This window comes from Budorcas taxicolor, chromosome 1 (genome assembly GCF_023091745.1).
Source record: "Budorcas taxicolor isolate Tak-1 chromosome 1, Takin1.1, whole genome shotgun sequence".
Taxonomy (NCBI): domain Eukaryota; kingdom Metazoa; phylum Chordata; class Mammalia; order Artiodactyla; family Bovidae; genus Budorcas; species Budorcas taxicolor.
The window spans coordinates 199,964,854-199,991,984 of NC_068910.1; the positions used below are offsets into that span (position 1 = coordinate 199,964,854).

At 46.1% G+C, this 27,131-nt stretch overlaps 1 protein-coding gene across 1 annotated transcript in view; it reads right to left on the reverse strand.

Moving 5' to 3' along the window:
- BFSP2 (beaded filament structural protein 2) overlaps window positions 1-27,131 on the reverse strand; it is a 75,464-nt gene that overhangs the window by 26,968 nt on the left and 21,365 nt on the right. Inside the window, exon 2 of the mRNA XM_052645656.1 lies at window positions 2,760-2,842. Coding sequence (XP_052501616.1) covers window positions 2,760-2,842 — 83 coding nt within the window. The remainder of the gene's footprint in view (window positions 1-2,759; window positions 2,843-27,131) is intronic.

Genomic DNA, 27,131 nt, shown 5'->3' on the forward strand with positions numbered 1-27,131 from the left:
CATTCAAAGAATCACCAGTGTTCTAAATTACTCAAGTTCAAAGCTTGGAATTTACCCTTCTCTCTTCAGGCTGTCTAAGTAGAAAATTTTCAAATCCAGCCAATTAGTTCTTCAACCCATCCCTCAAGTCTGTCCACTACTACCATCCCAGGCCAGCCCTGAACTACACCTGCCTTCTAGGGTCTTCCCAGACTCACAGTATTGCCCACAGAGTGACTGTACTTGACCACACTGAATCACCTCTCTGCTCAGATGGCTTGTCGCATCCTCTGGCTCCTCAATAATCTGATAAACTGACTTTCCAACCACTGTCCCAATCCAGACCCTTCACTCCCATTGTTTCCTACTCATTTGCCTGCCTCTTCTCTCTACCACTGCAAAGCTTCCTTTAAAGCTCAAGTCTGGTCATGATGGGCCACTGCTCAGACCCCTTCTGAGGGTCTCCTCTGCTCTCAGGTAATGTCTGAGCCCTTTGGAATGGCTGACATGGTCCTCCAGGATCATTTGCTCTACATGCCCCAGTCTCCCAAGCTGCTTGGAATATCACTAACACATCATGTCTTCTCACGTCCTCCCAACTTGGCACATGCTGCTCATTCTGCCTGGGAAGTCATGCATCCTTTATTTGTCTGGTCAACTTCTACAGGAGTTCAGGATCCAAATCAGGTATCACCTGTTTTGCCAACCCTCCCTCATTTGGGCTCATCTCAGTGATGGCATCTATGCTCAGTGAGACCACTGTCTGCTCACTCCTCTGTCTTTGACATTAAACTGTGGGCTCACTGAGGTCAGGAACCGTGCCTGATTCACTTCACTCCCAGCACCTGGCAAGGGACCTGGATAAACGGACATTCAAACACATGTTGAACTCATTCATTCTCTCATTCAACAAACATTTGTGGAGCATCTATCTCATGTCCTCTGTTTTAGGAGCTGGTGATACAGTGGAGTACAAAACAGATCAAACCCCTGCTTTCAGTGAGTTTACATTCTATTCTGTTGAATGGCAGGACAAAGGTATGTATGAATGTATGAATGAATGAATTGATGCCAAAAGGAATAAATGAATGAAAGACATTTCAGTCAGATGCTGTTTTATCACACTTAATTAAATTCCACCTTAAATTTAGTGTGAATGGTTTGTTATTTACTGGTATTTATCTTGAATTGTGCACTGAGCTATCATGACTGGATGATGGATCCACTTCCTTGTGTGCCTGTAACACTGGCTACCAGTGCTGGGTAAATGGCAACCCTGGCTGATTGAGAGTCTTTTCAACTCCAGAATGCCACTAATGGAGGCCTTTTAGCAGGTAGAGGGGCTTGGTGTCAGAGAAAGGAAAAGACTAGGGATCTTAGGAGATGGTGGGGATTCCCTTTTCATCACAGTTCAGTTCAGTCCCTCAGTCATGTCCAACTCTTTTCGACCCCATGGACTGCAGCATGCCAGGCTTCCCTGTCCATCACCAACCCCCAGAGCTTGCTCAGACTCATGTCCATCAAGTTGGTGATGCCATCCAACTATCTCATCCTCTGTCATCCCCTTCTCCTTCTGCCTTCAATCTTTCCCACCATCAGGGTCTTTTCCAAGGAGTCAATTCTTCGCATCAGGTGGCCAAAGTATTGGCATTTCATCACAATACCCTTCTTATTCCTAAGATAAAAATGACTGTGGGATCATGGTCTTCCCTACAGACTCCCAACTATATGCCTTTCTTCTTAATCTTTGCCAGTTTAGGGAATAACAATCCCATGACTCACCCATTTGCTCAACTCCCAGGACACCTTCCCCACAAAATATTCTCAAAATCACTGTGCTCATCCATAAAAGGGCATCTTCATTTTGCTTTTCCATTAGGCCAGTGTTTTGCAAAACTCACTCTCCTTCATGATTTTGCCCTAAACGTTTATCTCTTTTATCATTATTTATTTTTTATTGTTCCTCAAATTTGTCTACTTAAAGAGCAAACCTTAAATCAACAAACTTTAAAAGCTCTTTATATTAAACAAATTTTACATTGATACTATAAATGGTAGTACTATAGTGGAAAGACAGTTTCATGGGCCATAAACAGAAGGTAACATAAAGATCAATGACCATTAAAAATAAAATATTAATCTTCATACCACTTAAAATGATCTTCATCAGCTACATTTTAGGAAATACTGTATTAGACTCCAAAGAGGTGGTTCTCAAGGCTGGATGGACATCAAGAAAGCCTGGGGAACTTTAAAGATACATAGGCCTGGCCCCATCCCTGGGACTCTGTTTTAATTAGCCTGTGGGGCTTGTGTACCGGCACTTTGAAGTGTCCAGGTAATTCTCATATACAGCTGGACTTGAGAAGCATAGATCCAAACCAGTAGTTCTTAAAGTGTGTTCCCAGGAACAGAGTATCAGCATCATTGGGACCTTGTTAGAAATGTGAATTTTAGGTACCACCTACTGAATCAGAAATTCTGAGTGTGGGCACAGCCATCTGTGTGTTCCATCAGCCTCTCAGGTGATTCTAATGTACAATGAGTTTTGAGACCCCTGCTCTAAACCAAGTGACACTCGTGAAATCTCTGAGGTCTTAGACCTATTTGTGTCGACAAGGAGCGCTTGAGTGGGGTGGTCTTGGCTCTGGATTCTCCCAGGACTGCTGTTATCCCACCCAGCCTTCTGTGAAACTGAGGTGCCTGCTGCAGACACATTACCCAAGTGGCCCAGGAGTCCCAGGTGTGGAGGGACAGTCCCCTCTGCTGCAGAGTGTTACCTCTCCTTAAAGTCGTCCGCGCCCGCCTGGATATTCTCTGTCTGGAGCATGAGCCGTGCGTTTTCCAGGACCGCCTCGCCCACCTAGAACAACCACACACCGAAGGACAAGGTCACTGCCACGTCTTCCCACTTCCCACTGGGCCTCATGCTGGGCACAGAGGCTTTGGGGCGCTGTGAGAACTTTTCTCACAGCAAGTATTTTTAGAATTCAAGTGTCCCTCTTTAAGAGAGGAGCAGATAGACACTAAAGTCTAAAGTCTGGATATATTTTAAGGGCTTTTAGGGTTGGATTTTGGAGCAAAAAGATTACTTAAGGCAGACTTGTCCATAGCCTCTTTCACAACGATGAGCTTTTGGCTCTCCAGAGAAACTTCTGGCTCCTTAAACAAAGTTTCACTGGCTCAACCTAGTGTCTCTTAACATTTTCTGGTCATGGACATCTTGAGAAGCTGATGAACTCTCTAGACCAGTGCTGTCCAACAGAATTTTCTGTGATGATGGAACTGTTCTACACTGCGTGGGCCAACAAGTGGCCCCACGTGGCTACAGAACACTCGAAATGTGGTAAAGGCAACTGCAGAATGGGAGCATTCAATTTTATTTAAACTTAACTATTTACACTTAAATATATGCTACATAGCTCTAGAATTCTGCCCACTCTGAAAACATACATGGGAACATAAACATAGTTCATACAGTTCAAAGGTTTCACGGAGAATGGTTTTTCAAACTTGGACCACAACACCTCTCACGATCCCCACAGGTGGGAATGGGGGGGACGGTCCTCTTTTTAACCTGATAAGCTTCTTTTAAAAAACATATATTTTTTACATATTGACTTTTGCATAATCTTCAGTTTGGGCTGGGGAATAAACTAACTGGTATTTTATTTTATTTTTTAATATAAATTTATTTATTTTAATTAGAGGCTAGTTACTTTACAATATTGTATTGGTTTTGCCATACATCAACATGAATCCGCCACAGGTGTACACGTGTTAAGAAGGAGGCAAGAAGCTCTCTTGGTGACTCAGTGGTAAAGAATCTGCCTGCCAATGCAGGAGACACAGGTTTGATTCCTAAGTCAGGAAGATCCCACATGCCCCGGAGCAACTAAGCCCGTGTGCCACAATTACTGAGCCCGTGCTCTAGAGCCAGGGAGCTGCTGCTACTGAAACCTGTGTGCCCTAGAGCCCCGCGCTCTGAAACAAGAGAACCTTCACAATGAGAAGCCTGTACACTGCAACAGAGAAGCCCCTGCTTGCCACAACTAGAGAAAAGCTCACACAGGAATGAAGACCCAGCACAGCCGAAAATAAAAACCAATAATAACATTTTTTAAAAATGGAAGCAAACCTGAGAAAACTTTGGGAGTGATGAAGATGTTCCAGGGACTTCGCTGAAGGCCCAGTGGTAAAGAATCCACCTGCCAGTGCAGGGGACATGAGTTTGATCCCTGATCCGGGAAGACTCCACATGTTCGGGAACAACTAAGCCTGTGCACCACAGCTACTGAGGCTGCACATTCCAGAGCCCACATGTCACAACTACTGAGCCCATGTGCTACAGATACCAAAGCCGGAGTGCCCAGAGCCTGTGCTCCACCAGAGAAGCCACTAGTGAGAAGCCCTTGCACTGCAATGAACAGTAGCCGCCATGCGCCAAAACCAGAGGAAGCCTGTGCAGAGCAACAAAGACCCGGTGTAGCCAAAAATAAATGAATAAAATGTAAAAAGCCCAGATGTTCCATATCTGGATCTGTTGATTACACTGATATATAATAAGTAAAGGGACTTCCCTGGTGGCTTAGATGGTAAAGAACCTGCCTGCAATGCAGGAGACCGGAGTTTGATCCCTGGGTTGGGAAGATACACTGGAGAAGGGAATGGCTACCCACTCCAGTATTCTTGACTAGAATACTAGTATTCTTGACTTCATGAAGTCATAAAGAGTTGTGTCTGAACACAACTGAGTGATTAGCACACATAATAGGTAAAGATTTGTTAAGCTGTAACTTACAGATTTGTGTATTTTACTATATGTAAGTTATGTTTTTGGCTTCCCTGGTGGCTTAGACGGCAAAGAATCTGCCTGCAATGCAGGAGACCTGGGTTCAATCCCTGGGTTGGGAAGATCCCCTGGAGGAGGGCATGGCAACCCATTCCAGTATGCTTGCCTGGAGAATCCCACGGACAGAGGAGCCTGGAGGGATACAGTCCATGGGGTCACAAAGAGTTGGACACAGCTCAGCGACTAAGCACAGCACAAGTTATCTTTAATAAAAATATGTAAAATTGAAAAACTAAAATGATGCAAATGACTGTTTTAAGCTCTTATCAGTCCTTTGCTCTTAAAAATTAATGAGTTGCAATTAATGAGTTCTTTGCTGACTTGGCGGAGGACTTCCAGCACTAGAGGTCAGAGACTGGAGTGAGATGAGAAAGAATGGGGAGAAGGAGACCCCAGTTTACTTCTCCCCTGTGTGTGTCAGGGTGGGACTGGAGCAGCAAGAAGATGAGGTTCCTGTTGGAAAAATCAATGAAGTGGAAAAACCACACAGGATGGCCCCACTGGATCAGAAGAGCACCATTCTTTCCACCTGGAGCTGGGACTTGGTCCACGCTGTGTTTCCTGTTTCCCCAGCAAAGTCTCATCTCATCGTGCTGAAGTAGACCTCCCCAGGTCAGCCCCTTGTTCATTGCTGTGTCCCCAAGCTCTGGCTTGTGGTGGCCGTTCCATCAACATCTGGAGAAACACCAGGGTTGGTCAGGAAGGGGTGAGGGGAAAGCATGGGTAAAGGTTTTATTGTGCTTTTCATGGGAAGAAATGGGCATGGCAAGGTAAGCAGCTGGGACTGGCTGGTTTAAATAATTTCAGTGGTCTCTATGCTACAGTGGGGGTCCCCAGTTTTCTGGTACCTAGACTTGGGTGGTCGGAGCAGAGGAATATTGCCTACTGGAAGGTGAGAGCCAGCAATGGGAGTCAGGTTGGGGTACTGACTCAGAATGGGCTGATTTGCACCTCGAAAGCATTGTCCCAGGTAAGTGGTTACTATCTTTAGGATTTGCTAGCCCCGTGAAAGCGCAGTCTCTGCCTGTTAATGAGGCCCCAGCTGTCACAGCATCAAGAATATAGACAGTAAGAAGACATAGTTATGTTGTTGAATATAGTTCATTCAAGGGCTCTGGCGAAGTGAGGCCTCTGAGGACTATCTCTGGCAGCTCTGACCCAGCCCTGTCTTCATCCTCTCCACACACTGCCACCCCTATATCAGGAGTGCCTTTCCTTGTCTCTGGATGCTCAGTGATGCCATCTTGCAGATGATGAATTTGAAGCTCAGGGCACTCACTCTGCTCATTTTCTCACAGTTGTACCCCTGGCAAATATTTCACCCTGGTATGGAAACTGGAGGCATAGGAAGTGTCCAGATTGTGGGCTCAAAAACCTTGATACAGAGAAGATGGCTTCAGAAGTGCTCTAAACTACGTGGCTATGTGGGGCCTTTGTGGGCAGAACAGGCCTGCAGCTTGTACCATCTGGAAGACCACCTTTAAGAAAAGGAATAAAACAACGACTAATGCTGGACTTCCCTGGTGGTCCAGTGGTTAAGAATCCACCTGCCAATGCAAGGGACACTGATTCGATCCCTGGTCTGGGAAGATCCCACATGCTGTAGGGAAACTGGGCCTGTGAGCCACAACTACTGAAACCCACATGCTCTAGGGCTGATGTGCAATTTCTGAAGCCCTTGGGCAGCAAGGAAGACCCAGTGCAGCCATAAATAAATAAGTATATATGTATAAAGACTAAGGTGGGGTGTGCCAGTGAGGGAGCTCCAGGTTTAAACTATTCTCTTGGGTACAGCTCCATTTTGTGTCTGCTTTTAAAACTGGGAACCGAGGGGTTGGACAGAAAAAGTTAAAAATAAAACCCAACCCTGGGGCATGAGTGGCGGTATGTGTGTACCATGTTCAGAAGCACACAAATCTGGAAAAGCAGAAAGATGCTTGGGGATGCAGTCACCTATGTCTGGTTGTCCAGAATAAACACCCTAGTGCTTACACGTGCTGTGTTACGGCTGGGGCGTGGCTTTTGGGAATCAGTGACGTCTGCCCGGTGGACTGCAGACTCTAAGTAGGAGGCTGCCAGGAGGCCCGGCGCAGGAGTCGGTTGAAGGTGCCGGCTGATGGGAGGCAAGGCCGGGACATTGCCCTTGCTTCTCCTCACCCCGGATGAGGACCGGAGGCGGCTTGGGACCGTTTGGACGTTGCCCAGCAGATGAAGTGGTTCTGTCCGAGGAGGCTGGGCAGCTCTGGGCTCCGGGAAGCTGGGGACCTTCCTGCATTCACTGTTGTTTAGTAACAACAAGGGGTTTATTCGAGCCTCAGGCAGAGGCTAATTATAGGTCCCAACTTGCCAAAGCACAGTTGGCTGGCGGTGCTACCCCATGTCCACAGACGGGATCCTAAAATAGACCTTCAGCCAGGGCTGAGCCACGGAGAGCCTTCCTCTGTCCTTCTGGGGTCCCTCAGCCCCGCAGAGGCCACGGCCTCTGGGTGTCAGTGGTGGCTCAGCGCCCGCAGCCAGGAAAGGGCCGGGAGGCCAGTCCAGGGCTGGGACTTAGCTGAGGTTTAGCACAGGCTGAGGACTGGGATTGTGGCCGAGGCCAAAAGTAAGCATGGAGCCTGCAGTGGAACAGGGACCATCTTTGTCTATATATCTGGGAAAACCATCTTCTCTGGGGCTGAGGACAGAAAAGGAAGAGGAAGGGAAGTCGGACTTACTGCCCATCCACACGTGTGCCGCCCGCCCCCTGTGCTGGTGCTGGCTTGGACTGGCTTGTACTTGCTTGCCAGGGCAGACTGTTAACTATTTCAGGAGTTTTGTGAGCTGGTTGTTAAACATAGCCATCACGAAAATTTTAATTATGTGAAGTTACATGTTCTGTGTTGTGCTTAGTCACTCAGTCATGTCCAGCTCTTTGAAACCCCATGGACTGTAGCCCCCCAGGCTTCTCTGCCACGGGGATTCTCCAGGCAAGAATACTGGAGTGGATTGTCATGCCCTCCCCCAGGGGATCTTCCCCACCCCGGGGTTGAATCCAGGTCTCCTGCATTGCAGGCAGATTCTCTACCATCTGAGCCACCAGGGAAGCCCTACAATTACATAAATTATATTAAAAACAAAAGTAATAAATACTCAGAATACAAAAGTAATGAATACTCATCAGTCCCAAATTGTTTTACTGTGTTTGACTGTCATCTCTGCTTTTGAGATTGTTTCTATTATGATGTGTGGACAGGGAACATTGCTTGCCATTGCAGTAAACAAAGAATGTTGCCTGCCGTTCTATTAATAGTACTACAAGGACCAAGCCATTAGCCACTGCAGCTGCCCCCTACCCCCATGGTGCACCCTAAGAACCCAGGATGCAGGAAAACAGAAAGCATTCTGTGCTTTGGATACTGGCCTTAGATAGTTAAGATGCACATTGAAGGAATAATTTCAATGAGCTCAGACTCTTCATCTCCCTTTATATATAAAAGAACTGAAATCATCAGCTTGAGATGTCAGTTTCTTATGATTAGCAGTGATCTTTAGATGTTTGTTTTCTAGCATAAAGCTCCTATATCCTGCAGCTTACCTTATCTCTTCCAAACAGTTCCTCAGAGCTATCCGAGAGGCTGTCTTCTGGGCTATAGTCCTCAGTAGGACCCCAAATAAAACTTAATTCTCAACTCTTAGGTTGTGCATTTTTCTTTAATAGACAGGTGAAACTGTGTAACACTGTCCTACATGCATCTCTTCCTAGCTCTGTGTCTGTGTGGGTAGCTTTATGTCATTGGGTAAGAGTAGCTCCACTAGGGAGACTGGCAAATATTGTACCACAGAACCTTTCATCCATGGAGAGCCAGCTGTTAAACACATCTCAGCTCACCAGCAGTGCTCCACCTCCCACTCAGTACTACATTCACAACTTCACTAAATGTTCATGCCCCCCTATCCCCCCCATGCTGATATCAACACACCCATTTTACGGATGAGGCTGCTAAGGCATATGTTAATTGCCTTAGCAATTAATCTTAGCAATGGCACAGCTGGAATGTGGCAGAGCCAGAAGGCCAAGCCAGGTAAATGTGACTTGAAAGTGTGCAAATCTTTGTCATCAGTTTTGGAAACCAAAAGATACATCAGAATCAAGAGAGACTGTGTTGTGGAGGACTGTTTTCTGTCTTTGCTGTAACACAGAAGAGTCAGGATTCCTGGTTCCTATTTGGACTCCATCATGAAGACAAAGAGACATCTTCCCTACTGTGTGTGAGAATGCTAACCAATCAACCCAAGCCATCTCCCACTCTAAGTCCCTGAGCTTTCATTTCTGAGCTCTGTAAACTGGGAAGAGCTGAGGCAGATTTGTGGTCCGACTCTGAAGGCCCAGAGGGGTCGTGCGGCTGTATGCTTTGCTGTCAGTCCCTAGACAGCAGAGGTCATTTGTATTTAAGACTGCAAGAGGCATGCGTTAGCTATCTGGTCCTCTTGGATTTATGGCTATAGTGGGTGCAAATTAACCTCACTTCTCCAATCACCTTTTCTTTCTGGGGCGAAGGCAATAAAAATACCACACACTAAGATTTTCAGTCCCTGACTGATGCTGGGAATGCAAACATGCTTATTCATGACCCTGGGGCCACACCTGTCCACTTTTCTAGTAGGAGAAAAGTATAACATAAACTGATGTAACAGTTGCTCTGAAGGGCAGACTTAAGGGAGGGCAGGCTGGCAGCTTGTCCCCAGGTATGCTGGGGACACCAGCAGGTGACATCCTTTCCTTCTCTCTGTCCCACTGCCCAGAGCAGGGAGTCCTACCATCAAGGCCATGTAATTTAACACCACTTCTGTTAAAAAGAAACACCATCATAGCAGCAAAGGACAAATTGCTATGTGAGATTAGCTGGTTTTGAGGGATTAGTACCCATTGGTTGTGCTAGAAGCAAAAACAAAAGTCACCCGCAAAGCCTAAAATGCTGTGGATGAGAGTAGCTGGGGTTGACTAGCGGGGAAATGGCAGTCAGAGGTCGAGGTAGGCAGGGGTGTGTGGGGGATGGTACTTGTAGGAGGGGCTGCCCACTGGCTGTGTGGGTTCAAGCTGCTCCGGGCATGGCCTGCAGCTGTCTCATCTGACATCCCTGGACCTATCTTCCTCTGCGCCTCCACGTGGAGGCTTCCTTAGCAGACTTTACCCCATTGATTCTCAAAGTGTGGTCCCTCTGGACCAGCAGGATCAGCATCACCTGAAACTTGTGAGAATGCAAATTCTCAGACCCTACCTCCCATGTCTGAGTCAGAATTTCTGGAGTAGGTCCTAATGATCTCTGTTTTAACCAGCTTTCCAGGGGATTACAATGCACATTGGACTTTAAGAGCCTCTGCTTTGCACAGACCTGCCTCCAGTCCTGCTCACACTGCCCGCAAGCTGCTCCTGGCCCTCCTTGCTGTCCTGGCCCATGCTGTGGTCTCTACCTAGAACACCTGGTCTTCTACCCTGAACCTGGCCACCTGAGAAACTCTTCCCCACTTTAGTGCTCATCTTGAACATGGCGTTGTCTATGAAGCTGCTTTATTCACTCACTCATTCCTGCCTTCATGTCTCCAGCACGTGATGATGATTTCCTCTGTGCTGGCTATGTGCTGGTTTGGGGGAATTAGCAGGATGGTAGGAGACATGGTTAGAAAGGCAGGCAGAGGCCAGATCTTAGGGTGAAGGTCTTGGGAAGAGTGGAAAGGAGATGGCCTCTGCTGGGAAGTCACTGGAAGCTTGTGAACAGGCACAGGGGTGACCCCCATGGTAAATGGACCCCTCTGACTCCTGCAGGAAGGGAGCTGTAGGACACGAGGGGCCATGCCGAGGGCCCAGCTGAAAGGCTTCTGCATTCACCCAGGAGAGGTGATGGCGCTTTGTCTAGGAAGGAGGTGGGGATGGAGCAGTTGCAGGGGGCATTAGAGAGAGGAATTAAGGGTCAACCCTAGGCTTTCAGGCAGAGTTCCTGGGGGCTTCCCTGGTGGCTCAGACAGTAAAGAATCTGCCTGCAATGTGGGAGACCCAGGCTCGATTCCTGTGTCAGGAAGATCCCCTGGAGAAGGGAAAGGCTACCCACTCAATATTCTTGTCTGGAGAATTCCATGGACAGAGGAGCCTGGCAGGCTGAGCAACTAACCAAAAAACAAATGAAAAAACAAACTGGCCCTTGCTGCCTCCCTTCCTTCCTTCCTCGTTGGGTTATCCTACATCTAAGTCTGGGTGATCACGTCTGGGACTCTCCACACAGTGTAAATGTTGTGTAGGCAATGAACATGTTGGCCTATTCTTGAGCCCAGCTCTTCCCTCACCAGTTTGGGCCAGTTGCTGGGATAAGTGATCCAAGATTCAGTTTCCTCATCCATTAAATGTGGATAATGGCATGCTCTGCCTCCTGGGGTAGTTGTGAGAATCACGTGAGCTGATGCATGTGAAGCAGGGCAGGTGAGGGATTTGACTATCACTGTGTTTCAAAAAGGGCAAGGATGAGCAGCATTTTCAAAAGGGTTTATTGTTTGGGCTCAAGGGTATAATGAATGCTTTATTTGGAGTTAATGATATTGACATCCCAGCAGACAGAGCTGCAGAAGGGGAGGAGGTGGGTAAGACTGGGCTCCGGGAAATGAGACTCAGCTGGTGCACTGGCAGATGTAAGAACCCTGGAAACGCTTCTCACATTTGTTTGACTTTCAAGTTTAGAATAAATGCTCACCTGTCTCCTGAGGAACTTGTATGTGGGTTAAGAAGCAACAGTTAGAACCGGACGTGGAACAACTGACTGGTTCAAAATTGGGAAAGGAGTATGACAAGGCTGTATATTGTCACCCTGGTTATTTAACTTCCATGCAGAGTAGATCATGTGAAATGTCATGGTTGGTCACAAGCTGGAATCAAGATTGCTGGGAGAAATATCAACAACCTCAGATATGCAGATAATACCACTCTAAAGGCAGAAAGTGAAGAGGAACTAAAGAACTCCTTGATGAGGGTGGTAGAGGAGAGTGAAAAAGCTGACTTGTAAGTCAACATTAAAAAACTCAGATCATGGCATCCAGTCCCATCACTTCATGGCAAATAGATGGGGGAAAAGTGGAAGCAGTTACTTATTTTATTTTCTTGGGCTCCAAAATCATTGTGTATGGTGACTGCAGCCATAAAATTAAAAGACCTTGCTCCTTGGAAGGAAAGCTATGACAAACCTAGACAGCGTTATTAAAAAGCAGAGACATCACTTTGCTGACAAAGGTCTGCAGAGTCAGAGCTATGGTTTTTGTAGTAGTCATGTATGGATGTGAGTTGGCTGAGAGCCTAAGAATTGATGCTTTCAAACTGTGGTGCTGGAGAAGACTCTTGAGAGTCCCTTAGACAGCAAAGAGATCAAACCAGTCGATACTAAAGGAAATCAACCCTGAATATTCATTGGAAGGACTGATGCTGAAGCTGAAGCTCCAATATTTCACCTGATGTGAAGAGCTGACTCGCTGGAAAAGAATCTGATTCCGGGAAAGACAAAAGGAGAAGGGGACGACAGAGGATGAGATGGTTAGATGGCGTTACTGACTCAATGGACATGAATTTGAACAAATTCTGTGAGATAATGGAGGACAGAGGAGCCTGTTGTGCTCCAGTTCATGGGGTCACAAGAGTCAGACAAGACCTAGTGACTGAACAACAGCAACAATAACTTGTTTTCAGCAATAAATGAGCAAGAAATCATCATCTGTCCCTGCACCCCACTCTTACTGCAATTTTGTCAAGGTGGTGAAGGCCACCCTATCTCAAGCCAAGCAGATGCATCCCTGTGCTCATCATGACCTGCCCACTGCGCTTGTAACAAGGCACGCTTCCCTCTCTTGGGTCCCATGAGCCACTCTCCCCCACTCTTCCTTCTACTTTTTGGCCAGCTTTTGACTTTTTCCTTCATGAAGTCTTTGTCTCTTCTCTGGCCTCTAAACGCTAGAGTTTCTCAGGATTAGGTCTTTGGGTTTGTTCTTTACAGTCGTAAGTGGTCTGATTCATTTGCATGGATTGAAATGTATATGCAACGACGGCTGTATTTCTGTCTCTAGCCCAGAACGTTCCTTTCTATTCCAGGCTTGTGTACCATTCTCCCCTTGACATCTTCTCTACTTCACAAACTTAACATAACTAAAACGGATTTTTTTCCCCCTCAAATACCGCCTCCCACTTCTCCATGCCAGTAAACAGGACCAACATCTACCCAAAGACCAGAGTCTTGACATCACATTTTCTCTCATCTGCCACATCTAATCCAACACCAAGGTTAGTCAGCTTTACGCCCACTTCTGCCCCAGTGTACCTCAAATCCATCTGCATCTCAAGTTTGCACCCACACCCTGCTGCACATCCCGTCAAGCTCTCTGACCCCAAGACACCATCCTCCTAATACATCGGTCCTCCTCTCCTTGAGTCCGTGCTGCATTCTGCTTCCAGGGAGATTTTCTTCAACTCTTCACATCAGATCATGTTGCTGGGATTAAATTAAATAAAAACTCTTCTGCAGTGTTTCTTTTGGTTAGAATAAAACCCAAACTCCTGACAGCAGCCCTCAAGGCCCGGCAGGTGTGATGACCTTCCCACTGCTCGCAGGTTAAACCCTGCTGGTATCGGTTTCGTGCACCATGCAGGCCTCCCTCCTGCCTCGAGGCCTTGGCGGGTGGCGACTCCTCAGCCTGGACTGCTCTCCCCTCTTTGTGTGGGTGGCTCCGTTCTCGTGATCTCACCTAAGGCAGAATCTTCTTCCTCTCTTCCTCTCTCTGCCTTGTTGTCTTTCTTTAAAACACTTATCCCAGCTATGCTTAGTTGCTCAGTAATCCCGACTCTTTGTGACCCCATTAACCATAGCCCACCAGGCTCCTCTGTCCACGGGAATTCTCCAGGAGAATACTGGAGTGGGTTGCCATGCCCTTCTCCAGGGGATCTTCCCAACCCAGGGACTGAACCCAAGTCTTCTGCATTGCAGGCAGACGCTTTACTGTCTAAGCCACCAGGGAGGCCCATGAATGCTGGAGTGGGTAGCCTATCCCTTCTCCAGGGGATCTTCCCGACCCAAGAATCGAACTGGGGTCTCCCACATTGCAGCGGATTCTGTACCACCTGAGCTACCAGAGAAGCCCATCACAGCTTATAATTATTACAAACTTTTGTTTCTTGATTTATCAGTTGCTATCTGTGTATTTTCTGCCAGAATATAAACTCCTTGAGGCCAGGCACTGCTTTTCTGTTCTGCTGTTGTTCCATCCCCAGCACAGTGTCTGGTACAGGATGAGATGGGTAAATGGGCCCAGAAATGGTGCTGCTTCTTCAGGGACAACCAGACAGGGGAGCCCCTCAAGGCACAGCCAGGTTTGTACCTACTTCCAACCTGAGAATCACCTCCGGCCCCTCCCCTCACTCCCAAATCAAAGATAACAGTTCCCTACACTGACATGCTTCACTCCATTCCCATCCCTTATCCAGCTTGGTCTGAGTCCTAATCATCTCTTTTCTAGTTCAACCTGCTAGTTGTTACCTGCAGATGGAAAAAATGAAGCCCACAGAGTAAGTTAGGGTTGCACCTGTGGGTGTAGTTAGAGGACATGTCATCAGGGAATGGAGAAGGTGTCATCTCCCTATGCAGCTCATCCCAAGCACAGTCACAGCCACTGGGCATCCAGGGAGAATCAGGGACACCGAGGGCTAATTTTAGCCTTTCTGGGGAAGTTGAGGTTGGGGGAATCCTCCTGAGTCTATACTGCATATGAGTTTTGACCTGATCAGTACACTGTGGTCCATCTGAGAGAAGAGGTCTTAGTAGGAGAGGTCAGAGGAGGGTGGAGCAAGAGGCTGATAGTGCTGGTGTGGGTGCTGGTGCTCACAGTGCTGGGCAATCAGGAGCTCCTAGTCCCTAGAGGCTGCCCTCTGTCATGGGAGGACAGAATTCCCTTGTCTTCCCCCTCCCCGGAGGCCTCCTTCATTCCACACCCCCCAACATCCTGCCTCAGTTACCTTGGACTTGCTTTGAGCAAAGAGTTTAACCGCCACAGTATAGCAGTATGTAATCCTGGGTATACATGTCAGAAGGGTTTCTTTGTCATGAGCTGGCCCTAATTTCTACAGATGGCCTGATAAAATCAGAGTTTTGAGCACCAAGCATTTCAAGATATGGTGACTCTGGGAGGCTCTGTTTGGGCAGCCAGCTGGTCTCCATTTGTGACTTCTCTCTGCTTCTCTCCACTTTCTACATTTGAAGCAAATGTTTTCCAACTTCCCATTCCCCTTCCTACTGGAATGAACTTACTAAGAGCAAGTTTGAATTTATTCAGGGGTGTGCTCTTAAATAAACCCTGACAACTTGACCCTGCTCTTTACTCTGGCTTTCTCTCTCCTCTCCCCTGCTGTGGGCTGAACTATTTTCCTGAACAGATGAGGGCCTTTCCAGGTTCCAGCCCTTGACTCACACTGCTACCTCTGCATGCCATGAGCAAGCCCGGCCACCCAGCCTCCCCATGGGGAAACTGAGGCCCAGAGAGTTCAGGAACTTGCCTACAGGACTAGGCATCCAAGTTGAATTTAATCCTCATATGTCTGACTCATAGCTCATTGCCCCTTTTTCTTTTTTAAAAAAATTTTTATTATGGAAAATTTCAACTACATAAAACTACATATAAATGTAGAAAGAGACACATCTCTTCACTTCAACAATTAAAATCTCATGGCTAATGAACAAAACCTCCATTTCCACTGACCTCTACTCCTTATCTCAGATTGTTATACACGTCACTTCATCTGTAATTATTTCAGAAACTCTCGTTTGTACTTCTTGTACTTCAACTTAAAAATTAACAAAGCCATGCACACACTAGTTTAAAAATTAAACAGTACTAAAAAGAAATGCTTATAAAGGTTTGTAAAGAAAAAGCACTCCCAGGCCCACAGTTTTCTAACCTCATGTCCTAGTCCCCAGCTGTTTGTCTGTCCAGAGCTTGCCCCATCTTTCTACAGATTTTTCGATTGCTTGAGTTCTCAGCCACAGGCATTATTTATTGACTTCCTGGCGGACGTATGAAGATTTACTGCTGTCCCACTCCACCTCCCTTTTCCTTTCTTTACTGGCTCTCTTGATAACTTTAAATAATAAAGCTGTATGTCTTGCTGTATCATTTATGGACAGTTTCTTTCTCACATTCACTCTTTCTCTTATAATTGCAGATGTTTTATATTCTAAGGTCAAAAGAGAAGATAGGAAACTGGTTTAATTACTAAACGACTCTAATGATGCCTGTGTGAAATACAGGTTCTTTTTGCTAAGAATTACGATGGAAGTGCCCCCGATTGTGAGAAGCTGTGGGCAGAGAGCCAAATTGTTGCTTTATTTCTCAACTGAGCATCCTTAGACCTGCAGAACAGTCAGCTATTTGATCATTTTTCATGGTGCTAACCTCTCCAGGGCATGCCTGCACCACCCACATGCAACCATCTTGCTTCATCACCCACCATGTTTGAATTGTGATTCTAACACTGAGTAGCTTAGTTTTTTCTCTTGTCAAAGGGAGCAGCTTTATCTTGACAGTACCAGGCACACAATGATCCCTTAATAGATGTTTGTTGAATGAATAAGTGATACATGTTTAAAGAGCCGAACATGAAACAGCAATGAGAAACCAGTTCACAAGCATCAGACTGGCAAACCTTTGGAAGTAGAGGATATGAAGAAGGGGGGCCTCATATTCTGTTTCTGGGAGGGTAGGTTGTGTGGCCACTCTGGGGAGGCATTTGGCAATGTCGGATAAAAGCTGATGGATAAAAGCAGAGCCCAACCTGGAGCCCAGTAGGAAACCCTTTCTTTTTTGGGGGGTGTGCTGTGGCTGCTTGTGGGATCCTAGTTCCCTGACCAGGGATTGAACAGGAGCTCTCAGCGGGGACAGTGAAGAGTTATAACCACTGGGCCACCAGGGAATTCCCAGAAACCTTTTCTCTAGTGGGACAGGGAGGAAATACTTTAGGCTTTGTGGTCTTTGTTGCAAATCCACAACTCTGCCTGGGAGTGTGAAAGCAGCCAGTTAGTATACAATTAGCACATGAACAGGTGTGACTGTGTTCCAGTAAGACTTTACTTACAAAATAGATGCTTGGCTGGATTTGACCTGCCTGTAGTTTGCCCACCTCAGACCTAGAAAAAATCTCTCCTGTGTACATGAAGTTTATGCCCCTCTTGTTTGTGACAGGGAACCGAAGCAACATTTTTGGTTTGACAGTGAAGCAACCTCTGTCTATTGACAGGAAAATTCATAACCTATGATGTAAATACAATGAAATGCTACATGCATCAACAAGGACAAATCTCAAAATCAAAATGGAGAGTTAAGAAAGCAAGTTGCTTAAGGAAACAGTATATAACAGTTAATTTCTTGTGTCAATTGGGCTAGGCCATTTCATGCAAAGATGGGCACAATAAAGTACAGAAACAGCAAGGACCTAACAGAAGCAGAAGAGATTAAGAAGCAGTGGCCAGAATACACAGAAGAATTGTTCAAAGGTCTTAATGACCTGGATAACCATTGTGTAGGCAGCAGCAGCAGCAGCAGTCACTCACCTAGAACTAGACATCATGGAATGTGAAGTCAAGTGGGCCTTAGGAAGCATTACTATGAACAAAGCTAGTGGAAGTGATGGAATTCCAGCTGAGCTATTTTAAATCCTAAAAGATGTTGTTAAAATGCTGCACTTAATATGTCAGCAAATTTGGAAAACTCAGCAGTGGTCACAGGACTGGAAAATGTCAGTTTTCGTTCCAATTCCAAAGAAGGGCAATGGCAAAGAATGTTCAAACTACTGTACAATTGCGTTCATTTCAGAAGCTATTGAGGTAATGCTCAAAATCCTTCAAGCTAGGCTTCAGTAGTATGGGAACTGAGAAATTTCAAATGTACAAGCTGGGTTTAGAAAAGGCAGAGGAACCAGAGAACAAATTGCCAATATCCATTGGATCATAGAAAAAGCAAGGGAATTCCAGAAAAACATCTACTTCTGCTTCATTGACTACACTAAAACCTTTGATTTTGTGGATCATAACAAACTGTGGAAAATTCATAAAGAGACAGGAATATCAGACCACCTTACCTGCTTCCTGATAAACCTGTATGCAGGTCAAGAAGCAACAGTTTTAAGTGGACATGGAAAAATGGACTGTTTCAAAATTGGGAAAGGAGTACATGAAGACTGTATATTATCACCTTGCTTATTGAATTTCTGTGCAGAGTTGAGCTGTGAAATGCTGGGCTGGATGAAGCACAAACTGGAATCAAGATTGATGGGAGAAAGATCAACAACCTCACGTATGCAGGTGATACCACCCTAATGGCAGAAAGCTAAGAGGAACTAAACAACCTCTTGATAAAGGTGAAAGAGGAGAGTGGAAAAGCTGGCTTAAAACCCAACCTTCAAAAAACTAATATCATGGCATCCAGATTCATCAGTTCATGGCAAATAGATGGAGGAAAAATGGAAACAGCAGCAGATTTTATTTTCTTGGGCTTGAAAATCACTGCAGATGGTGACTGCAGCCACAAAATGGCTGATTCATGTCAATGTATGTCAAAGACCACTATAATATTGTAAAGTAATTAGCCTCCAATTAAAATAAATAAGTTAATTTAAAAAAATGTTTGCTCTTTGGAAGAAAAGCTATGACAAACCTAGATTGCATATTAAAAAACAGAGACATCACTTTGCTGATAAAGGAGCATATAGTCAAAGCTGTGGTTTTTCCAGTAGTCATGTATGGACGTGAAATTTGGACCATAAAAAAGGCTGAGCACTAAAGAATCGATGCTTTCAAACTGTGGTGCTGGAGAAGACTCTTGAGAGAGTCCCTTGGATAGTGAGGAGATCAAACCAGTCAGTCTTAAAGGAAATCAACCCTGAATATTCTTTGGAAGGACTGATGTGGAAGTTGAAGCTCCAATACTTGGCCACCTGATGGGACTCATGGAAAGGACCCTGATGGTGGGAAAGACTGAGGGCAGGAGGAGAAGGGAGCGACAGAGAATGAGATGGTTGGATGGCATTACCAAATCAACAGACACGAGTTTTGCAAACTCCAGGAGATTGTGGAAGACAGGGAAGCCTGGTGTGCTGCAGTCCGTGGGGTCACAAAGAGTTGGACATAGCAACCCAACAACAACAACAAATGGTGCCAAGATGGCTCAGATGGTAAAGAATATGCTTGCAATGCAGGAGACCCAGGTTCAATCTCTGGGTTGGGAAGATCCCCTGAAGATGGGAATGGCTTCCCACTCCAGTATTCTTTTGTCTGGAGAATTCCATGGACAGAGAAGCCTGGCAGGCTATATATAGTCCATGGGGTCGCAAAGAGTTGGACATGATTGAGCGACTAACTAACATGGTGCCCAGATATTTGGTCCAACATTACTCTAGATGAGATTAACATTTTAATTGGTTACTTAAGTAAAGTGGATTGCCTGCCACAATGTGAGAGGACCTCATTCAATTGGTTGAAGCCCTGAATAGAACAAAGACTGAGAGGAAGAAGGGATTCTACCAGCAGATGGCCTCTGGACTTGAACTGGAACAAAAGCTCTTTCCTAGGTGTCTAACCTGGAGAAGGCAATGGCACCCCACTCCAGTACTCTTGCCTGGAAAATCCCATGGACAGAGGAGTCTGGTGGACTGCAGTCCATGGGGTCGCAAAGAGTCGGACACAACTGAGCGACTTAACTTTCACTTTCCACTTTTCATGCATTGGAGAAGGAAATGGCAACCCACTCCAGTGTTCTTGTCTGAAGAATCCTAGGGATGGAGGAGCCTGGTGGGCTGCCGTCTATGGGGACGCACAGAGTCAGACACGACTGAAGCAACTTAGCAGCAGCAGCAGCAGCAGCAGCAGCAGCAGCAGCAGCAGCAGGTGTCTAACCTGTTGACATCTTGATTTTGGACTTTAGCCTCATTATAGTGTGAGCCAATTCCTTAAAATGTTTCCTTGAAACATCCTATTGATTCTGTTTCTCTGGAGAACCCTAATGCACAACATAATACAATTGAATATAAAGTCTAAAATCATGCAAAACAATCCTACAAATGATATATATATACACACATAGTAAAATTGATAAAAGCTTGGTGGGAATGATAAATGCCAAATGTAGAGGAGTGGTGGCCTCTGGAGAGGAGAATGAAATCAGGACAAAGCACAAGGGGGTTTCAGCTGTATCTGAAACCTTGGATTGTGGGTTTTTTTAAAAAAGTCTGTAGCAAATAACATTAAGGTGGACAATTTCGGATGCTGGGTATCCGTTTTATATATTTGACATATTTTAGAATTTAAGAAAGATGAGACAACACCACACAACAACAAGGGAAAGAAAGTCAGTGCAGTGGCTGGCATGCCCATGCTCCTAAAATGCAGAGCAAGAGTGGCTGGGACAGCTGGGCAGAGAAGGCAGATCAGGGGTGGTGGGAGATGGCCAGGTAGAGGGCAGTGGGGACCTCTAGAGCTCCAGAAGAGGCCTCTGGGCAGCAAGGATGAAGATGAGGCAGAGTTGGCATGGGAGAGTGGGGCAGAGCAGTGCGGTCTGTATGGGTGAGGCTGCGGTAGGTGGCTGCAGAGGCATGGCTCAGCCACGTGGATATGGTCACAGTTGCATGGGCTCTCCGAGGGGCATTTTGTGTTTACCTGGAAGAGGCTCTGCAGAAATATTAATAGTTATCCTCTACTTTGCTTTGACAAGAGTTGTTTCCTGAGAGCTTGCCAACATCAGAGGAATTTGTGTTGCTCTGAAATACACTGGGGACTTGCTGAGGCTTAAACTGAATTGCAAGTTCTTCCCTATTTCAGTGTGGCTGCTGGAGCAGACATTGTCAGCGCTCGGCCACATCCCCTTGGATTGTTTTTTCCACCATTTTCTGCACCTGTGGGTTCCTGTGCTTTCGCGTCCCATAGTCTGCACTTGGGACTCTTTTAGGAGCAGGGCCCTAGGCCAGCAGAGCCCACTGTTCAGTTCCCTGGGCTAGTCCTTTGGGAATGACTGACAAGCATGGGGTGCGGAAGCCCAGCTCCCTCACTTGGGATTAGGACAACTTTGAGTGGAAATTCCCCTCCTGAGTTCCCCTGAAGCTGAGATGATTTGCTTGCTTGTTTCTCCCTCACAGGTTTTCCAGGAACACCTCTATAATATGCCACCTGCTAAAGAGTCCTATACTTGGGCTCTGCCTCTAGGGCATCCATCTAAGACAAGCGTTCTTCTCATTCTAGAAACTCTCTGACATCAGGATACCTCAAGCTGTCTAGTGGGCTGTTGGGCACATAGGCTGTAGAATCAAACTACCCAAGTTGAAAGACTTGTCTCTATCACCTATTAGCTGTGTGACCTTGCAAAAGTTACTTAACTGTTCTGTGCTTCAGTTTACTCATCTTTATTTTATTTTTTAAGTTTTATTTTTTCATTGAGGTATAGTTGATTTACGAAGTGTTGTTTCATCTGGACAGCACAGTTATATATATGTTTATATTCTTTTACATATAGTCTTTTATATATATATTCTCTTACATATATATTGTCTTTCAGATTCTTTTCCCTTATAGTTTCTTACAAAATACTGAGTAGAATTCCTTGTGCTATATCATAGGTTGTAGTTTGTTATCTATTTTATATATAGTACTATGTATATGTTAATCACTAATTACTAATTTATCCCTCCCCTCCCTATCCCCTTTGGTAACCATAAGTTCGTTTTCTAAGTCTGTGAGTTGCCTTATCTTTAAAAAGGGGATTATAAAAGTGTGGGCCTCACAGAGTTGTTGTCAGGTCAAATGGCTTAAGAGCTGCAAGAACCTCAGAACAAATTCTGGCATTTGGTAAGGGCCCAATAAACGCTAGCTTTGTTACCCTCCACTAGAACTTAAGGGCAATCAGGAATTAATATGCTTTACCCCTGAACCTGGGTCTGAACACCCAGGCTAATGTAATGAAGGAGACAAACCGTTCTCTGTTACATGGACATAAAACCTCAATTTATTACAATGCCGTAGGATGGGCAGGTCAGTAGATTGGCAGCGTGGATGTGGCTAATAGTCTATTGAAAGAACTACAGAAGAATCCTCACCCTTCCTTTGCCTGAGATCCCACCTCACCTTCTAACCCCAGGGCTGGTTGAGAAGCAGGAAGGTGGGTTTGGACTCCGTGTCCAGGAATGGGATTTGATAGACAGACAATTAGAGAAGGGCACCAGCAAAAAAGAGAGGACAGAACTCAAAGTATTAGATTTGGAATAGGAAATCAAGGTTCCAGTCCTGGCTCTGACCTTTACTCGGCATGTATTTCTCACCTCTGAGCCTCAGTTTCCTCATGGGTAACGGGAGGTAATTACACCGGATCTGACTCCACAGGGAGGCTGTGAGGATCTAGGGAGTCAGCAGAGAACTGCTGTGCACTGATTCCTACAGATGGCGCCAAAGCAAGTGTTAGGAGAGCAGCGCCATTGCACAGCCCAGATTATCTTTGGAAATCCCTTCGGAGGGCACTATTTGGGGAACCGACAACCAACACATCCAGGACAGCCGGGGTTTTTCTCCAGATAAGATAGCTGATTTAGAAGAAGAGCTATGCTATCTGGAAAGTTCCTCTCTTGAAACACCGCATCCTGCTCAGCAAGGTGGAACCCTCTCAGCAGGAGGGGCGGTGGGAACTGAGCCTGTGGAAGAGGAAGCAAATTCATCTCGTGCTCAGTACAGGGCACATCCTCACGGAGGGAGAAGAAGGCCAGCACCAGTTAAAAGGGGTTTGTCTCTCCCTGCACTGATTAAGGTGCAGGACACGCGGGGCCTTAGGGCAGGAAGTGGAGCGCTGAGCTGTGCTGCCTCTCACACTGGAGGGCGAGGCCCTGCAGATTGCTTTGCCAATGCCTTGCAGGAAACCTCAACTCACACTTCATGATGCAGTTTTAGAATGCAAAGGGCTCTTGGAGATCACGCAAGATGAAGAACCAAGGCCCAGAGAGGTGTGATGGCTGGTCCCTCCGCTCTTTAGTGACCATAGCAAGGACTCATGGGAGAAACATGGTCTTGATCGGAGAGACAGGACTTCAAACCCTGTCTTTGTCACCTGGGGATGTGTGATGCTCTAAAGGCCCCTGTTTGTAGAATGGGAATAAGGAAACTTTCTCCCCAGGGTAGCAAGAGGACTAAACAACCTGCATGTGTAACAGAATGTTGAATTGTCTGAGCCCAGACAGGGAAGCTGCTCACTCCTCTTTCAGTGCCCGGAGGTTCGCCTGCCCCAGCAGCAAAGGCAGACCCTGTGACAGGCGTGGCAGCCTGGGCTCCACTGAGAGGGGTCTACCAGAGGGCACCTTTGGGGGTGGGGTTGCCTTGGGGGGCACCAGCAGAGGAGAGGCCTCTCCCTGCAGCTAGTCCTGCAGAGGGGGAGGGGCGTCTCAGAAGAGCCAAGAAAAATGTCCTCAGGGGAAGAAACCTGGTTTGACCTCCAGCCACACCCAGACATTGTGAAGCCACCTTATAACAGTGTCTCTCAAGGAAGAACCTTTCTGCCTTCCTTTCCTCTCCTTCCTTCCTGCTTACACACTGACTGCATTAGAAACAGCAGTGGCGAGGGCAGGGCGGGGCCGGGGGTTGCCCACCTGGGAGGAGGGAACACATGGGTCCATGGGTTGAATAATATATTGACCAGTCATGTTGTTTACTGGATTGAGACAGTGTTTTGGGACTTAAAATAAGCATGGAATTTTTCATTACCTATAAGTGATCAGAAAAATCCTGAGACCATTCATGTTTTCAACAAGGGGCAGGAGACAGCATTTACCTCCCTGATTACATTGAAAGGGACCTTGGAAGAGGTCCCTTTCAAACCAAAGCTGCTCTTGTAAGTGGACCTCATGAGGCCCTCCTGTTTAACACACAGTTGACACCCATCACACACCCTGCACTATGCTTTGGCACACGGCAGGCTCTCAACAAGGTGTGGAGTCTTTTATTCCCTCCTCATCCCTCTTGGCTCTCCAGGTCCTAGAGGCCAAGAATTTTGACCCTTTAATATCTGAATTCCACAGTGGCTGGTACAGAGTAGACCCATCAATGCCTGATGAATGAACAGAATAAAAATGAGTTCTGTGCCAGCTCCACAGCAGCCAGCATGACAAAGGTTACACTGTGGAGCCTGCTGCTGAGGAAGGGGGTGGGGCCAGCACACGCCATTATTGCTAAGATTCTGTACTTACATGTGACACTAATTACACCCGCAGGCTGAGGGGCTGCAGCCTAATCTCTGACACTGACGGGGCGTTTTCCCCACTCATATTATTCTCCTTCAGTTTCAAGAAGAGTTGGAGCCATGATGGCAGGTGTAATTCTGTCTGTTCTTTTGTAGATGAGAAGATAAACGTGGAGAGACTGGGGACCCAGGCAAAGTCTTTGGTGAGCTGAGAGCAGGTGGGACTCAGGACCCCTACTGCAAACTCAAGCTCTTACCTAAACCCCAAAGCCACAGAAAATGCAACTGAAAGAGAAAAGGAGGAGGTGGTTTCTCCCACCACAAATAGAAGCTGGAGAGAATAAGAACCGACTTGCTAGATAATAATATGCAAAGTCTCAGGGCAAAGTGCAATTTTATGGTTGATTTATAATCCTCAGGAAATTGGGAGCTGTCATGAAAATCCTGACATGAACGGACTGACTGAGGGGCAGTGTGAAGTGTGTGGCTGGCCTCTCTGGATCAGGGTGGCTCTAGCAATGAAGGGATGATTATAGGCATCCAGAACGTGGCACAAATCAGATTTTGCAGCTGGGTGCCTAGGAGTTCAAGCCAGTTCCTAGAGGAGCCAGAAGGTGACGCCACTTGCCAAGATAATCTGGTCAAAGGCAGCAGCCTGAGACCCCGCCCGCCCTCCACCCCCCGCCTCCCGCCCCGCCTCCCGCCCCGCCTACAAAGGAGTCCCTGGCCGCTCTAATTTGGCCTGGAGTTTACTGTTGGATTTCTATTACATAGTGAGATGCTTTTCAGACACCAAAGGTACATCTCTGATTCAGTTCAGTTCAGTCGCTCAGTTGTGTCTGACTCTTTGCAACCCCATGAACTGCAGCACGCCAGGATTCCCTGTCCATCACCAACTCCCAGAGCTCGCTCTAACTCTTGTCCATCCAGTTGGTGATGCCATCAACCATCTCATTCTCTGTCGCCCCCTTCTCCTTTTGCCTTCAATCTTTCCCAGTATCGCCAAAGGACTGGAGTTTCAGCTTCAGCATCAGTCCTTCCAATGAATATTCAGGACTGATTTCTTTGGGATGGGCTGATTGGATCTCCTTGCAGTCTAAGGGACTCTCAAGAGTCTTCTCCTACACCACAGTTCAAAAGCATCAAGTTTTTGGTGCTCAGCCTTCTTCACAGTCCAACTCTCACATCCATACATGACTACTGGAAAAACCATAGCTTTGACTAGACTGACCTTTGTCAGCAAAGTAATGTCTCTGCTTTTTAATGTACTGTCTAGGTTGGTCATAGCTTTTCTTCCAAGAAGCAAGCGTCTTTTAATGTCATGGCTGCAGTCACCATCTGCAGTGATTTTGGAGCCCCCCAAAATAAAGTCTGTAACTGTTCCCACTGTTTCCCCATCTATTTGCCATGAAATGATGGGACTGGATGCCATGATCTTCATTTTCTGAATGTTGAGTTTTAAGCCAACTTTTTCCACTCTCCTCTTTTACTTTCATCAAGCTCTTCAGTTCCTCTTCCCTTTCTGCCATAAGGGTGGTGTTATCTGCATATCTGAGGTTATTGATATTTCTCCCAGCAATCTTGATTACAGCTTGTGCTTCATCCAGCCTGGCATTTCGTATGATGTACTCTGCATATAAATTAAATAAACAGGGTGACAATATGCAGCCTTGACATACTCCTTTTCCGATTTGGAATCAGTCTGTTGTTCCATGTCCAGTTCTAACTGTTGCTTCCTGACCTGCATACAGATTTTTCAAGAGGCAGGTCAGGTGGTCTGGTATTCCCATCTCTTTCAGAATCAGTTTGTTGTGATCCACACAGTCAAAGGCTTTGTTGTAGTCAATAAAGCAGCAGAAGATGTTTTTCCGGAACTCTCTTGCTTTTCTGATGCCTCCACGGATGTTGGCAATTTGATCTCTGCTACCTCTGCCTTTTCTAAATCCAGCTTGAACATCAGGGAGTTCACGGTTCATGTACTGTCGAAGCCTGGCTTGGAGAATTTTGAGCATTACTTTCTAGCGTGTGAGATGAGTGCAATTGTGCGGTAGTTTGAGCATTCTTTGGCATTGCCTTTCTTTGGGATTGGAATGAAAACTAACCTTTTCCAGTCCTGTGGCCACTGCTAAGTTTTCCAAATTTGCTGACATATTGAATGCAGCACTTTTACAGCATCATCTTTCAGGATTTGAAGTAGCTCAACTGGAATTCCATCATCTCCACTAGCTTTGTTCGTAGTGATGCTTCCTAAGGCCCACTTGACTTCACATTCCAGGATGTCTAGCTCTAGGTGAGTGATCACACTATCACGATTATCTTGGTCTTGAAGATCTTTTTTGTACAGTTTGTCTGTGTATTCTTGCCACCTCTTCTTAATATCTTCTGCTTCTGTTAGGTGCATACCATTTATGTCCTTTATTGTGCCCATATTTCTTTTTGCTTTCATGCATTGGAGAAGGAAATGGCAACCCACTCCAGTGTTCTTGCCTGGAGAATCCCAGGGGCGGGGAAGCCTGGTGGGCTGCCATCGATGGGGTCACACAGAGTCGGACACGACTGAAGCGACTTAGCAGCAGTGCCCATATTTGCATGAAATGTTCCCTTGGTATCTATAATTTTCTTGAAGAGATCTCTAGTCTTTCCCATTCTAGTGTTTTCCTCTATTTCTTTGCATTGATCACTGAGGAAGGCTTTCTTATCTCTCCTTGCTATTCTTTGGAACTCTGCATTCAAATGGGTATATCTTTCCTTTTCTCTTTTGCCTTTAGCTTCTCTTCTTTTCTCAGCTATTTGTAAGGCCTCCTCAGACAACCATTTTGCCTTTTTGCATTTCTTTTTCTTGGGAATGGTCTTGATCACTGCCTCCTGTACAATGTCATGAATCTCCATCCATAGTTCTTCAGGCACTCTGTCTATCAGACATAATCCCTTGAATCTATTTGTCACTTCCACTGTGTAATCATAAGGAATTTGATTTAGGTCATATCTCAATGGCCTAGTGGTTTTCCCTACTTTCTTCAATTTAAGTCTGAATTTGGCAATAAGG